The sequence below is a fragment of the Heptranchias perlo genome, chromosome 4, assembly GCF_035084215.1.
Source record: "Heptranchias perlo isolate sHepPer1 chromosome 4, sHepPer1.hap1, whole genome shotgun sequence".
Lineage (NCBI taxonomy): Eukaryota > Metazoa > Chordata > Chondrichthyes > Hexanchiformes > Hexanchidae > Heptranchias > Heptranchias perlo.
The window spans coordinates 30612638-30626766 of NC_090328.1; the positions used below are offsets into that span (position 1 = coordinate 30612638).

Here is a 14129-nt window from a genome sequence, read left to right on the forward strand (position 1 = left end):
TGATGCTATCTCCAGATGTGGCACTACTTCCAGAAACCTGTGGTGTTGAGCACACTTCAGCATGAGCCAATCCTCTCCAATGCATCCTCTGCTCTCTAACATTCACCTGCAGGTACATTTCTATCCTTTGCAATATGTTCACCTTCATAACCAAAGATAGGACAGAAAACCTGAGTGATGCCTGGGAACAAGTCTGAGACCATCTCTTAAGGGAAGAGGAATGGAGACAAATCGTCAATATCACCTGTAACAAAATGCACAAAGGACAACTCAAGATCATACAACACATTTACCAAAACCCAGGCGTAACTAATCCCCAGAAAGCAAACAAGTTGCCTCAATCCCTAGACCCATGTTGTTCCAGGTGCAAGCACAGTCATGCCAACAAACCTGAATCTATCAATATGCTCCTCCTACAATCACAATGCAAGCAAAATGTATCAGCGCTTCATAAAATGTGTGAATGTACGCTTAAGAAAAGTCAATAAAAAAGATAACCTTCAAGCTAAAGCAATTAGCTTTAGGTCCCATGTTTCTGCATAAAATCTCATGGACTATTCACCAGAAAGATTAATACATGATAAATGAGGGGTCAGTTTTGCTTTTATGTTAGGATTTTAGTTCTTTTGCCTTATCCCCACAATTTTAATCCATTTTCCCTCTAATCCACCCTCCTGATGAATTCTTCACTTGAGAGGCTACCTACTCCTTTCTCTTCCAATGCACCGTGCACGCTCCGTAAACTTGAGCTCATCCAAAACTCTGCTGCCCGTATCCTATCTCGCACCAAGTCCCATTCACCTATCGCCCCTGTGCTCGCTGACCTACATTGGCTCCCGGTCCGGGAATGCCTCAATTTTAAACCACTCCATGGCCTCGCCCCTCCCTATCTCTGTAATCTCCTCCAACCTTACAACCCTCAGAGATCTCTGTGCTCCTCCAATTCTGGCCTCTTACGCATCCCCGATCTTGTTCGCTTCACCAATGTCAGCCGCTGCATAGGCTCAAAGCTCTGGAATTCCCTCCCTAAACTTCTCCGCCTTTCTATCTCTCTCTCTTCCTTTAAGATGCTCCTTAAAACCTACCTCTTTGACCAAGCATTAGGTCACCTGTCCGAATATCTCCTTATGTGGCTCGGTGTCAAATTTTGTTTCATAATCGCTCCTATGAAGCGACTTGGGACATTTTACTACGTTAAAGGCGCTTTATAAATGCGAGTAGTTGTTGTTGTTGTTGTTGTTGTTGTATGCCAGCAGCGTTTACCAGAATATTAGTGTCACACTGTTAAACAGTTAGAAGAATTAAAACACTTTTCATTTCTGCTTGCCTGGTCTTCACTTTTTCCCTTTTCTGCACATCTTTTATTTTTATATATTTACATTTTTCTTTATATCTAATACCAATATCTCTAATACTCAGTTACTAATAATTTTGTTTAAGTTTATAATACTTTATTTACATATTTCCCCTCTGTCTCCTGGGTCCACCATCTAATTTGGAGGTTCAATCTATATTAAACAAAATTGGCCACTGATTGGGCCTTGGAAGTGGTTTTTAAGCCATTCTTCAGCCAATCAAGGCCCACAAGTCCAAAGATGACTATGACTGTTCATTAATGCACATACCTGCATTAATTATACAAATAATTTGTTTATAAAAGGAGCTTATATCCGTGCTGTACAATACCTACTGTATACAAATAAATGTTTTACAATAAACTACTGCATGTAAATATTATAAAAAGTTTGACTAGGTGACAAATGTAACAGAGATAGACAGCACTTAAACAGATCCAGACCAATTAAACAGGATAACTAAGGAATAGCAGATAATGCAGATAAATATATTGGGTATGGATTTTAATATACCAGCGGGATGTCAGCAGGGCGGGGGGGGGCGGGGCGGGGGGGGGGGGGGGGGGGTCGTGGGAAACCCGGAAAAAAAATCCCTATGTTTATCCACACGATTTAATTGATGATCTTTAGCGTGGTTTCCGGGTTTGCCGTCTGAAAGTTGCGCAGCAGGCGGACTGTGCACCTGCATGACGTGCTGTCAGCTGGAGTATTTAAAGGACCATTGATGCAGTGGCTTTTATTGGAGAAAGGAGGAATTGAGCAGAGTGGAGCAGCAGAGGAGCCAAAATTCAATGATTCCTTACTCGAGGCGCACATCACTCCTCCCCCCCCTCCCCATCACATTCTGCCTTGTGAAGCTTACTATATTACATCACTCCTCACACCCACTTATGGCTCATCATCAAATTACCTTCACTTTCTGAGCACTTCCTCACTTCCCCATTTGTGAACCCACCACCACCACTCACCCCAATCCTGATCCAATGTGATGTCTGATATTCACCCTCTGATTCATCTCTAACGGTCAGCCTTACCCAAAGCAACGCATTCATCGGCTAACCACTTCACCCTCATTCACTCACATGTCTGTATTTTCTCCCCTTGTAGAAGAGAGCGCAGAATGCAAGGGAGAGGACGAGGACTGGAGGGGGGGGCCACAACAAATAGTGGTCCTTACACAGGCGGAGGAGGCAGCCCTGGAGATCAGCCGCACCCTTAAGTGCCTGTCCATCGGGGATGCCGAGACTGGCACCCGACAAATGTCTGGTGACAGAACTTTAACATCCATCACACGCAACATGAATTGACGTTATTAATGATTGACATGTTGACCACCTCAGTATGCTCATCATAACATTACATCTGTGATGATTCTTAATATCGCCTTCTGTTCTCTTCCAGGCCCTTCAACGACTGAAGTGACAGAAGAGGGTGATTCCTCAGAGGAGCTCCCAGCCTCCGAGGGCACACCGTCACATCATAGCAAGCCATGCACCAGCGCAGATACTCACACCTCGGTGGATCCTAGTAGTCAGTTAGTTGCGTTGCCACCTGATGAGTCACCACACACAAGTGAGCACGAGCAGACACTGGTGGCAGGGACAGCTGTGGAGAGTGTGCGTCGGTGGGCGCTCTCCTCTCCAGGCTCAGCTCAGCAGATGCTGAACCCCGGGGGCCAACCTTTAATGGAGAATGATCGAGGGACAGGAGCACATTTGCGAGGTACTTGGAGGTGCCACGCACAGTCTTCACAACAGCGGAGAGGATGCAGGAGTGCATCTCCAGCATTAATGGAATTGGGACACAGATAAGTGTGGGAATGAGTGCTAAGGAGAGAAGCCATCGACCTTCAAGCACGGCTCACAAATGAGTCCATTCAGGCCCTAACAACGGCCATGTGGACTCAAGGTGAACAACATGCTGTCGCCTTAAACAGGCTGACAGGGACATTAGAAGTGGCCTTACAAGGCATCACACATGTCCTCCAAACTGTTGTCCAGCAGGGTGGTAGGAGTGATGTGGGCCTGGCCCAGGAGAGGGATGATGGCGAAAGGGAACATGGAAGTGGGGATACCACTCAAAGCGCTCCTAAGTCTCACCCTTTGCCACCCCCATCAACCAGTACTCGCAATGCTGCCTCCTCTCCAGGTAGCCGAGTCTGCCCCTACACAGGTGCAGGTGGAGCAGTCTTCGACGGGGCCCTCACGGGCTCCAAAACCCAGAGGGTGTAGGTCCAAAGCACCTCAGCAGTCAGGGCATGAACATGGCACTACCTCTGCTTCAGCCACAGGGGATGCACCACGTAGTAGTAGGAAGTGAAAGACTAAGGTTTTGTGATTACAAAGGGTATGCACAAGGGCATCTGACAGTGTCATGTTTTTCATTTATATTTGTTTTTTGTTCCATGCAAAATGTTATAATTCTCACCACAACTGCCACGTCTTGACCATTCTTGAGTCCCTTTGGTGGAAGCACCTTTTCATGTGCTTTATCATGAACAGTGAGCCTTGATGCCACCCATTGGGCAGGTTTACAGTGGGTGTATGTGTGGTTGTAGGAATGTTTTGTGTTAGTGGCGGGGGGTGGGTTGCTGGTGTTGGTGGTGCTCGTTCCAGGTGATCTGAGAACTTGACTATCTTCACTTTGCAGATCTCCTTATGCAAATTTATCAAATATGAGTGACTCCCTGGCTAGGTGAGCCGCTGGTCTGCCCTCATCGTCGTCGTCCTCCTCCTCCTCAATACTGAGGTCAGATGTGGTTGCTTTATGAGGGCATGGGGCCCATGAGAGGGTATCTCTCTCTGTTCAGCGATGTTGTGCAGGACGCAACAGATGACTATAATTCTACCCACTCTCGCTGGTGTGTACTGAAGGGCTCCCCCAGATCGATCCAGGCACCGAATCCGCATCTTCAGCAGTCCTATGGCATGTTCAATGACAGACCTGGTGGTGATGTGACTGCCATTGTACCGCTGCTGTGCCTCACTGGTGGGGTTTCTCAGAGGTGTCATGAGCCACGTTGGCAGGGGGTATCCCTTGACTCTAAGGAGCCAGCCTTTAAGTCTGTTTGGTGTGTTGAAGAGGGCCGGGATGTTGGATTCTCGCAGAATGAAGGAATCATGGCAGCTGCCAGGGAATCAGCGCACACATGAAGAAATAATTTCCAGTGGTTGCAAACGAGCTGTGCGTTGATGGAGTGATATCCCTTTCGGTTGATGAACAGTCCTGGCTCATGTGGAGGTCCTCGGATTGCTACGTGTGTGCAATCAATTGCACCCTGTACCCGTGGGAAGCCAGAGAGTGATGATATCGCAGGGGAAGTTAGCATAGTGGGACGCCCTGCAAAACAATCCATCTGTGACCTGTCGTATACACTTGTGAGCAGACGACTGAGACACCCCGGCGATGTCACCGGTGGCGCCCTGGAAGGATCCGGAGGCGAAGAAATTGAGGGCAGTGATCACTTTAACAGCCACGGGCAATGCGATGCCACCAGGCCCAGCTGGGAGCAGCTCTGTGTAAAGGAGTGTGCAGATGTCTGCGACCGTCTGGCAATTCACTCTGAGCCTTTATAGGCACCGTTTTCAGGTTCAGGAAGCTCAGCCTCTGTCTGTAGACCCTCTCACGTGGGTAGTGCCCCCTGCGATGTTGGGCCCTCAGTTGGTCCCCTCTCTCTGCTGTTCTGCAGATCCTTGTGGCGCACCTCTGTCTTGTGGAGTTGCAAGTGCTGGAACTGCATGCCATGCTTGGCGCGGATGGTGATTTGCCTCCTCCTCAGATGTACTGCAGCCATTGCAACCCCATCCTGATGATGTCAGTTTGAGAGGGTCCAAAAACTAGGTAAATATGTGTGAACAGAAGAATTCTGAGTGTGAACAAAGAAATCTGAGTCTAAACACGAAGAATTCCCAGCCAAAGGTTTGTCTGAGGGAACTGATTGCCCTGATGCAACAATTCACCTTTTATCCCCATCTGTCAAACAGTGATTTAAATGGTCAAATGGCTGCCGGCTGCAACCCGCCTCCGTTTCCACGGCGTCTTTCAGACACCATGGGAAACACGTTGAGGCAGGGTTAAAATAGTTTCGCTGCCTCAATACACAAAATATAAAATAGTTTAAGTAGTTTAAGTGCCTTGATTGTGTGTTTAAATATCGTCCTGCTGGCATTTCCGGCTTCCTGAAGCGCGCGCACCCAGATGCGTCTAGGTCGTACGCGTTTTTCAACGGGTTGGAGCCGGGATTCGTTCCCGCTCCATAAATACGCAATTTTGATTGCCCCCAACCCACCCGGACTTGGGGGCTAAAGTTGTGCCCAATATTTTAGTGAAACTGGACAAAACCAAATCCCACCATGTCAATCAAGAAGTGCTGTTTCCATTAATAGAAATACTTTATTTTTTATATATATATATAAAATAGCACAACATATGCGTACAGTTGTATGTCTTTCCATAACTAGATTATAAATATGCAAATAGTAATCCTCCTACACAAACTTAAAGGATTGAAAAATACATTACTATAAAATAAAGCAAGTCTTTTACAATTTTTTGTATCTTACATGATTTCCTAAGTACCTCAGTTATGTTTTTGATTTCAAAAATATGCATTGCTCCTAGTAAAAATAACACTTCATGCCTCCATCTTCATTTCATTAAATTCAGTCTGTAAAAGTAATTATATATTACTGGTAATACAGTTATAACTTGCTCTTGATGTCTAAAATATGTGGCTTAGATATCTATGGAAACAATTCTTTAACAAATTGATAAAAGAAAAATCACCAGTTCAGTAGAATGTACTCATATATACTTAATATATAAAAAAAAGTGCTTTATAACAAATGTACTGCTTTATAACACTGAAAATTCAATGTGATATAAAATCAACAATTTGTTTTATTAAACTAATTTATTTTAAAAATCTATCAATGGTGATATTGGAACTATTACATCTCGTTTTCTTGGTTGCTGGCTGCTGGGCTGTGGATCCAGTCCTGAAAACAATGTAAAAACAAAAATATTCAATAAATGTATTTACAAATAACAAAACACAGAGTAAAGTACAGATGACTCCTCAAACACAGGTTATGTTTGAATTTCTATACAAGGATGAATGGAATGTGACATTAAGACTGTGCTCAGATCAAATTGCTGATTTTCAAACAGTCAAGTGCAGTAGAATCATAGAATCATAGAAGTTACAACATGGAAACAGGCCCTTCGGCCCAACATGTCCATGTCGCCCAGTTTATACCACTAAGCTAGTCCCAATTGCCTGCACTTGGCCCATATCCCTCTATACCCATCTTACCCATGTAACTGTCCAAATGCTTTTTAAAAGACAAAATTGTACCCGCCTCTACTACTGCCTCTGGCAGCTCGTTCCAGACACTCACCACCCTTCGAGTGAAAAAATTGCCCCTCTGGACCCTTTTGTATCTCTCCCCTCTCACCTTCAATCTATGCCCCCTCGTTATAGACTCCCCTACCTTTGGGAAAAGATTTTGACTATCGACCTTATCTATGCCCCTCATTATTTTATAGACTTCTATAAGATCACCCCTTAACCTCCTACTCTCCAGGGAAAAAAGTCCCAGTCTGTCTAACCTCTCCCTGTAAGTCAAACCATCAAGTCCCGGTAGCATCCTAGTAAATCTTTTCTGCACTCTTTCTAGTTTAATAATATCCTTTCTATAATAGGGTGACCAGAACTGTACACAGTACTCCAAGTGTGGCCTCACCAATGCCCTGTACAACTTCAACAAGACATCCCAACTCCTGCATTCAATGTTCTGACCAATGAAACCAAGCATGCCGAATGCCTTCTTCACCACCCTATCCACCTGTGACTCCACTTTCAAGGAGCTATGAATCTGTACTCCTAGATCTCTTTGTTCTATAACTCTCCCCAACGCCCTACCATTAACGGAGTAGGTCCTGGCCCGATTCGATCTACCAAAATGCATCACCTCACATTTATCTAAATTAAACTCCATCTGCCATTCATCGGCCCACTGGCCCAATTGATCAAGATCCCGTTGCAATCCCAGATAACCTTCTTCACTGTCCACAATGCCACCAATCTTGGTGTCATCTGCAAACTTACTAACCATGCCTCCTAAATTCTCATCCAAATCATTAATATAAATAACAAATAACAGCGGACCCAGCACCGATCCCTGAGGCACACCGCTGGACACAGGCATCCAGTTTGAAAAACAACCCTCTACAACCACCCTCTGTCTTCTGTACTTGCACAATTGCACATAACTGATCTTTAGAATACATTTTGAATAAAATGCATAATATGATCAGATGAACCAAATCTAGTGCAAAGTTTACTTATGCAGTTTCTTACATGGTGAATTCAGCTAGGGAAAGACAAGAGGGGAATAAAAGAAGGTAAATCACCTCTTGTTTTCTTCTTAGCTGCTAGTTTGAAGGTAGTGCTAGAAGAGGAATAAGAACTGATTGTCTACCCACTGGCCAGGGATTGGTGTAGGATAGAATTGGAGGAAAGAAAACACCCAAGTTTGGACTTTGTCACATAATGCATGAATTGGCAACAGCCTGTGTCTACAATTACTTGTACAGCAAATTTCTAAACTTGCCCATGTTCAGGTAGACCTAAAACATGAAATCAGATGTTTACTGACAGGGAGAGTTAACCCCAGGGACACTCTTGCACACCACCCAGTGATCAGAGAGCTGGAGAAAAAAAAAAAGTTTCATATTGTGCTAGTGCCACCGACTTGTGACGCATGGGTCTCGCTTAATCAGCGGGAACACCAAAGGTAAACTTTCTAGATTTGTTAAAAAACAGGTTTTTCCAGCCGCCAGCCTTTGCAAATCGGGCGAGTTCACCTCTGGTGCTGTTGCCAACTGAGACCCACATGTCACATTTCAGACTTCCTCCCAACACTCTGAACTTATGTTCATAGCAAAAAGGCTGTTTGCATAAGAATACTCACATCTCTCATGACTGAAACTTGCAACTAACAATACTTTCCTCAGACACGACATGGGCTTCCTACTAAATTCTCTTATCCATTCCAAAAGATGGTAAATATCACTTTGTCCCACCGTATATCTCAAGCTCTTGAGATAATCATACAGAAGCAGAAAATGAAGCAAGTAACTCATTACAATATTTGTCTTAAACAGTACTTACGCTATTCCAAAAATAACAAGACCCATAGGGAAGTAGTGAAAAACTAGCAAAGAACACATATCTTTTCCATGGATTAAAAACTACAGAAAATACACATAGCCCACTGCCAAAAATATTTGAAAACAAAGCCACAGGGTTGCATTAATACAGACTCTGCTGATTCTACCCTTCAGTAAATATGACTAAAATGTATAAATTTTTAACACAATGGTATAATCAGTAAAGACAGATGCCTAGATTATCTCACCTTTTTGTTCGAACAATGGAATTTGAAGACTGTTTCCCAAATTCCGATAGACCTATCAAACAAAAAAAACACATTATCCCTTTTCCCCCACACAGATTAATCAGTTCATAAGAATTAATTAACATACTATTCAAATACTGCACTAAAAATTATTTTTACAAGAATTGATATTGATTTTTTGGGGGATGGGGGTGGGGGTGGGGGTGGAATTTTTGTGCTCATCTGGCTGAAGGATGTCAGTGCAGGGAATGGAATACTTTGCCATTTTATGAGCCAGTACTAGCAAAGAAACGCCTTGTGTTCCATCCAACAAAAAGAAAAAAAAATCAATCAATGGTGTTTTTCAAGCTATTACATCTTTCTTTCATTTGTTCTTGGGATTTGGGCAATACTGAAAAGGCAAGATTTATTGCCTATCGCTGACAGCATTAAGAGTCAGTGTGGAACTGGCGTTCCACGTGGAGGCCAGACCAGCTAAGGGTGGTAAGTTCCTTTCCTTTGTCTAAAGGACATAAGTGAACCAGTTAGATTTTTACAACAATCCAGCAGATTTCATGGTGATTTTCTGGTGCCAGCCCACAAATTACCAGATTTATTGAATTCAGTTTTACAACCGGATTCATTGAATTCAGTCGCACAACTTATCGTGGTGGGATTTGAACTCATGAGCTCTGGGTTGCCAGTACCATAACCACTAAGCCACTAGACCCTCGGGAATTGGAAGTCAATTTCAAAGTTTGCGGACGACACCAAATTGGGGGGCGTAGTCAATACAAAGGAAGAATGCGTCAAAATGCAAGAGGACATTGATAAACTTGCAGAATGGGCATGTAATTGGCAAATGAATTTCAATATAGATAATTGTGAGGTGGTGCATTTTGGTAGGAAGAATAAGGAGGCCACATACTGCATGGATAATAAGCGTCTAAATGGGATAGAAAAGCGAAGGGATCAAGAGGTACAGATTCACAAATCACTAAACGTAGCGACGCAGGTTAATAAGGCCATAAAAAAAGGCAATCCAAGCACTGGGATTCATTTCTAGAAGGAGAGAACTGAAAAGCAGAGAAGTTATGTTAAACTTGTGTAGAACTTTGGTTAGAACACACTAGGAGTACTACGCACAGTTCTGGTCTCCATATAATATAAAGGATTATAGAGGCATTGGAGGAGGTGCAAAAAAGATTCACAAGGATGATACCAGAACTGAGAGAATATATTTATCAGGAAAGGCTGAACAGGCTTGGCCTCTTTTCTCTAGAAAAGAGAAGGCTGAGTGGTGACCTGATAGTGATCTTTAAGATAATGAAAACATTTGATAGGGTAGACGTAGAGAAAATGTTTCCACTTGTGGGGGAGTCCAAAGCTAGAGGTCATAAATATAAAATAGTCGCTAATGAATCCAATAGGGAATTCAGGAGAAACTTATTTACCCAAAGAGTGGTAAGGATGTGGAACATACTACCACAAGGAGTAGTTGAGGCAAATAGAATAGATGCATTTAAGGGTAAGCTAGATAAGCACATGAGGAAGAAAGGAAAAGAAGGGTATGCTGATAGGGTAAGATGACGTAGGGAGGGAGGAGCATAAACGCCAGCGTAGACCAGTTGGGCCGAATGGTCCATTTCTGTGCTGTAGTTTCAATTCAACTCAATGCAACAGCAATCTTCACTACAATATTGTAAATTTCTCACACTAGCTATCCTTACGGTCTCTCTGACTGAAATTTCCAGGTTAGTACAGATGTGTGCTGAATCATGTAGTTTTTTTTCATAAATGCCCACATCCATGGGAACAATTAATCTGCTCCAACTCATTTCATAGAGGACCCTTACAGTGTGAATGTCTGGTACAGTAGAGAGAAGCTGTTTTCATCCCATCAATGCATACTGGGTTGTAACCTAGGCCTAGAGGTGAAAGGGTAGTGTGCATTAGCGCACTAAGGGCATTGCAGCACTTAGAATTCCATAATTCAGTTTTTATTGTAAAGGAGTAGGATAAACAACACTTCTTGCAGTAAATTTGGTGGCAGTCCTGAGCATCCTGCTTTGGATTCTTGCACTCATTTTTTTAAAAATTACAGAATTTTTAGACGGCATCCAGAAATGTTAACTTTCTTGACCACCTCCTGCTCAAACTGCTTTGCAAATGCCTTCCATTCTGGAGTGCAGGAGAAAGTTTTGAGAAGCCGCTCTTATTATGGAGCTCTGTACTATCTTAACACCACAGAACACAAGAAGTTTTAGGAACAAGCATATCAATGGGTATTTGAAATGCCTCATTATTACTGCACTGCCATTTTTACAAACTTCCCTGATCTGCGAAAACACTTTCCCACCATTTTCTCAGCCTCTTCAGATAGTTTGTCACCAGCTTCATTTCTTTACTGTTACTGACATTCTCTCTGTTTTCAATATTACGTCGGAGATTAGAGGCAAAAAGGTATAATTTAGGTAACATGTCAATTGTACCCCCTCTGAGGCACTGGACAAACTCAGATATCACATCTTCCCCCCACCCTCACTGCACATTTTAAAATCATCCCAACCGTCACAAAAAAAGGGCATCAGCCAACACCCTAGGGAGGGAGCAGACAACCTGCTCCCAGGATGTTTATGGTGCCTCTAGGAAATGTTAAAGAATAAACCAATAGACTGGTCATACCATTTTTCCTCCCTCAAGGCAACTATCTCACTTAGTAGCTCACTCTGACAGCAAACTCAGAACCAAGAACATATCATGTTGGGAATTGCATGCAAATCTATAAGCTACAGCTCTGTTTTGCCACCAATTTTTACATAGAAACATAGAAACAAAGAAAATAGGAGCAAGAGAAGGCCATACGGCCCTTCGGACCTGCTCCGCCATTCAAAATGATCATGGCTGATCGTCTAACTCAGTACCCTGTTCCCGCTTTTTCCCCATATCCCTTGATCCCTTTAGCATTTAGAAATATATCTATCTCCTTCTTGAATACCTCTAATGACTTGGCCTCCATTGCCTTCTGTGGTAGAGAATTCCACAGGTTCACCACCCTCTGAATGAAGACATTTCTCCTCCCCTCCATGGCCCACTTACATTATTGGATGCCACCGCATCCCAGCATGAGTTGGCGCCTTCAGAAGAAGAGAGAAAAAAAACATTTCCTCTGAACCCGCCCTAAATTAACAAGCATTACTAAAACTGGTTTCTTGGAAATCTGATTGCTCACCTATATTCTTTCCATTTGAAATGCAGTCTGTGGTAACTGACTGTGCTGGTTTTTCAGTAAGCTCTTGTATGACCCCTTGATTTAGACAGATGTCAACATGCCTGTTGAACAATGACAGATCAGTTGTTTCTTGCTTAATGTTGCAAATTGGACAAACCAGGCCAGTCGGTTCTTCTAGCTGGGCAGAGCGCCATTCCTGTGATGATCTGGTATGTCTCATTACCTGGTTTGACTGTTGTTGCACACAATGAGTTCTCTGTATTAACTGGTTAAGTTGTGTGTATGAGGGCTGATCTAACATGCTAGCACTAGATTTTTGTTGATCAAATCGCTCCATTTCCTGTGTTGTATTAATAGATTTACCAGATACTTTAGTGCACAATAAACTGTTGTGGTCTGAAGATTCCTCTTCCAGCCTATTTCTATCCTTATATCTCATTCCCTTCTGTTCATTATTTAACTGATCATTCTTTAGATTTATTATTTTTTTATTGTTCAAATCATTGTCCGAAACAGATGTTCCCTTCATGTTTATGTAACTTGGTTTTGAAATATTTGGTGCACCTACTATCTCTGTAACTTGAAGAGACGTGGTTACACATAAGCACTCATCAATTTGCTTGTTAAATTCCTCTAACATTGGTATGCTCTGTCTTTTGAAGCACATTGGATAATTACTGGTGACCTTTAATTCTGGGGTCAGGCCACTGCCCTTGGGCTGCATTTCATCCACAGTGCCTGCTGGGATAGTTACGGCAGGTTTGCACTTTTCTTGTTGCTTGTTTGCAAGAACCTGGTCGAAAAAGGACCGCTGAGTGTTTTGTTGCCGCTTTTTATTGAAGAAACTTTCCCTTTTGGATGTTTCTGGAAGTTCTGCTTGGTTCTTGAAATCTACGGTGTCAGACTCAAGGGTACATGTGGTGCTTTCAGATTTTCCAGTATGGAAAAATTTGCTAATGCTTTTCTGGTGAGATTTTTTCTCCTCTTGATGGACAAAGCCAGATACCTGCACACCTGTACAGGAGAAACACAAGGGAGGAGTAATAACCTGAGTTAATTGTACAACAGTAGTTCACTAAATTTAAATGGTTACCATGAGTATCAAAAAAGAGAAACATTCTAATGATAAAATATCCTATAGGTGCACATGAAAGGCTCACAAGTGTCATATGTATTGCTTAAAAAGTATATAAAATAGAATACGGTTTGATGAAATATCAACTGGCAATGTGATGGCGCAGCATATTGGGTTCACCGTTTGTTCTAGCTCCAAGCCAAGATGTCTGGGAGCCTCCAAGTAGAGACCAACCACTTCCAAACAGGGGGAAACAAAACAGTGAAGGAGCCAAATCAAACCACTCTGAAGCCGAGGCTTCAAGAGTAAGGCTGCCGCTCACCCTCTCAACCAGTAAATGACTCATAGCATCGGAAGACCTAAAAAAAGGTGAAATAATACAAAACTTGCCAAATAAGTTTTTTTTTTAAATTAAAAACTGGATTATTGTTACTTTTCAATTGTGTTTGTTAAGTCATAGAGAACCCTCATTGTTTTCTACAGAGAAAAATTCAAAGGAGTTCTGATATTCCTTCCATCCTTCACAGGAACTACCATCCAGATCACATTCTATGTAATTTGGCATGTGTACTTAAATATAGAGCAAACATTCTTGCTTTTTCATGAATTCATTTATCGGAGAGACACAGATTTCCAGCTGTGGCCTTTGCTGCTTTTACAACTGGCAAAACAGAACTGGGTAAATGGCAGGGTCTGTTTCTTTTGTCCTGCTCATCATCATTATTATCCTTTCCTTTCTTGTTCTGGCTGTGGTCTTTGAGTTCTGATGAAGAGTTGAACCCAATGTGTCTTCTCTTTGCAGATGTTGACTGACCTGCTTTATATTCTCAATATTTTCTGTATTTGTTTCAGATTGGCAGCATTTTCAGTACTGTGGCCCTTTGACTTTTTATGTAGCAAAACTGTGCACCCTATAGAATTTACATACAGGTTGTTTTCATTTGGTTTTCCCCATTTACAACTTCCTGCATATTTTTATACCCTCTAATTATAGGGGAGCAACTTATGCATGCAAATGTATGGTACCCAATATGAAAGGCAATGGGCTTTGTACTGCTTGCAGACTA

General features: G+C 42.6%; 1 protein-coding gene across 1 annotated transcript in view; it reads right to left on the reverse strand.

Annotated features, from left to right (window-relative positions):
* Nucleotides 1-5778: 5778 nt before the first annotated feature.
* The window catches only part of polk (polymerase (DNA directed) kappa), a 74155-nt gene continuing 65804 nt past the window's right edge, over nt 5779-14129 (reverse strand). The window contains exons 13-15 of the mRNA XM_067982698.1: nt 11988-13001; nt 8777-8828; nt 5779-6352 (exon numbers count right to left, since the gene is read on the reverse strand). Coding sequence (XP_067838799.1) covers nt 6268-6352; nt 8777-8828; nt 11988-13001 — 1151 coding nt within the window. The 3' untranslated portion in view covers nt 5779-6267. The remainder of the gene's footprint in view (nt 6353-8776; nt 8829-11987; nt 13002-14129) is intronic.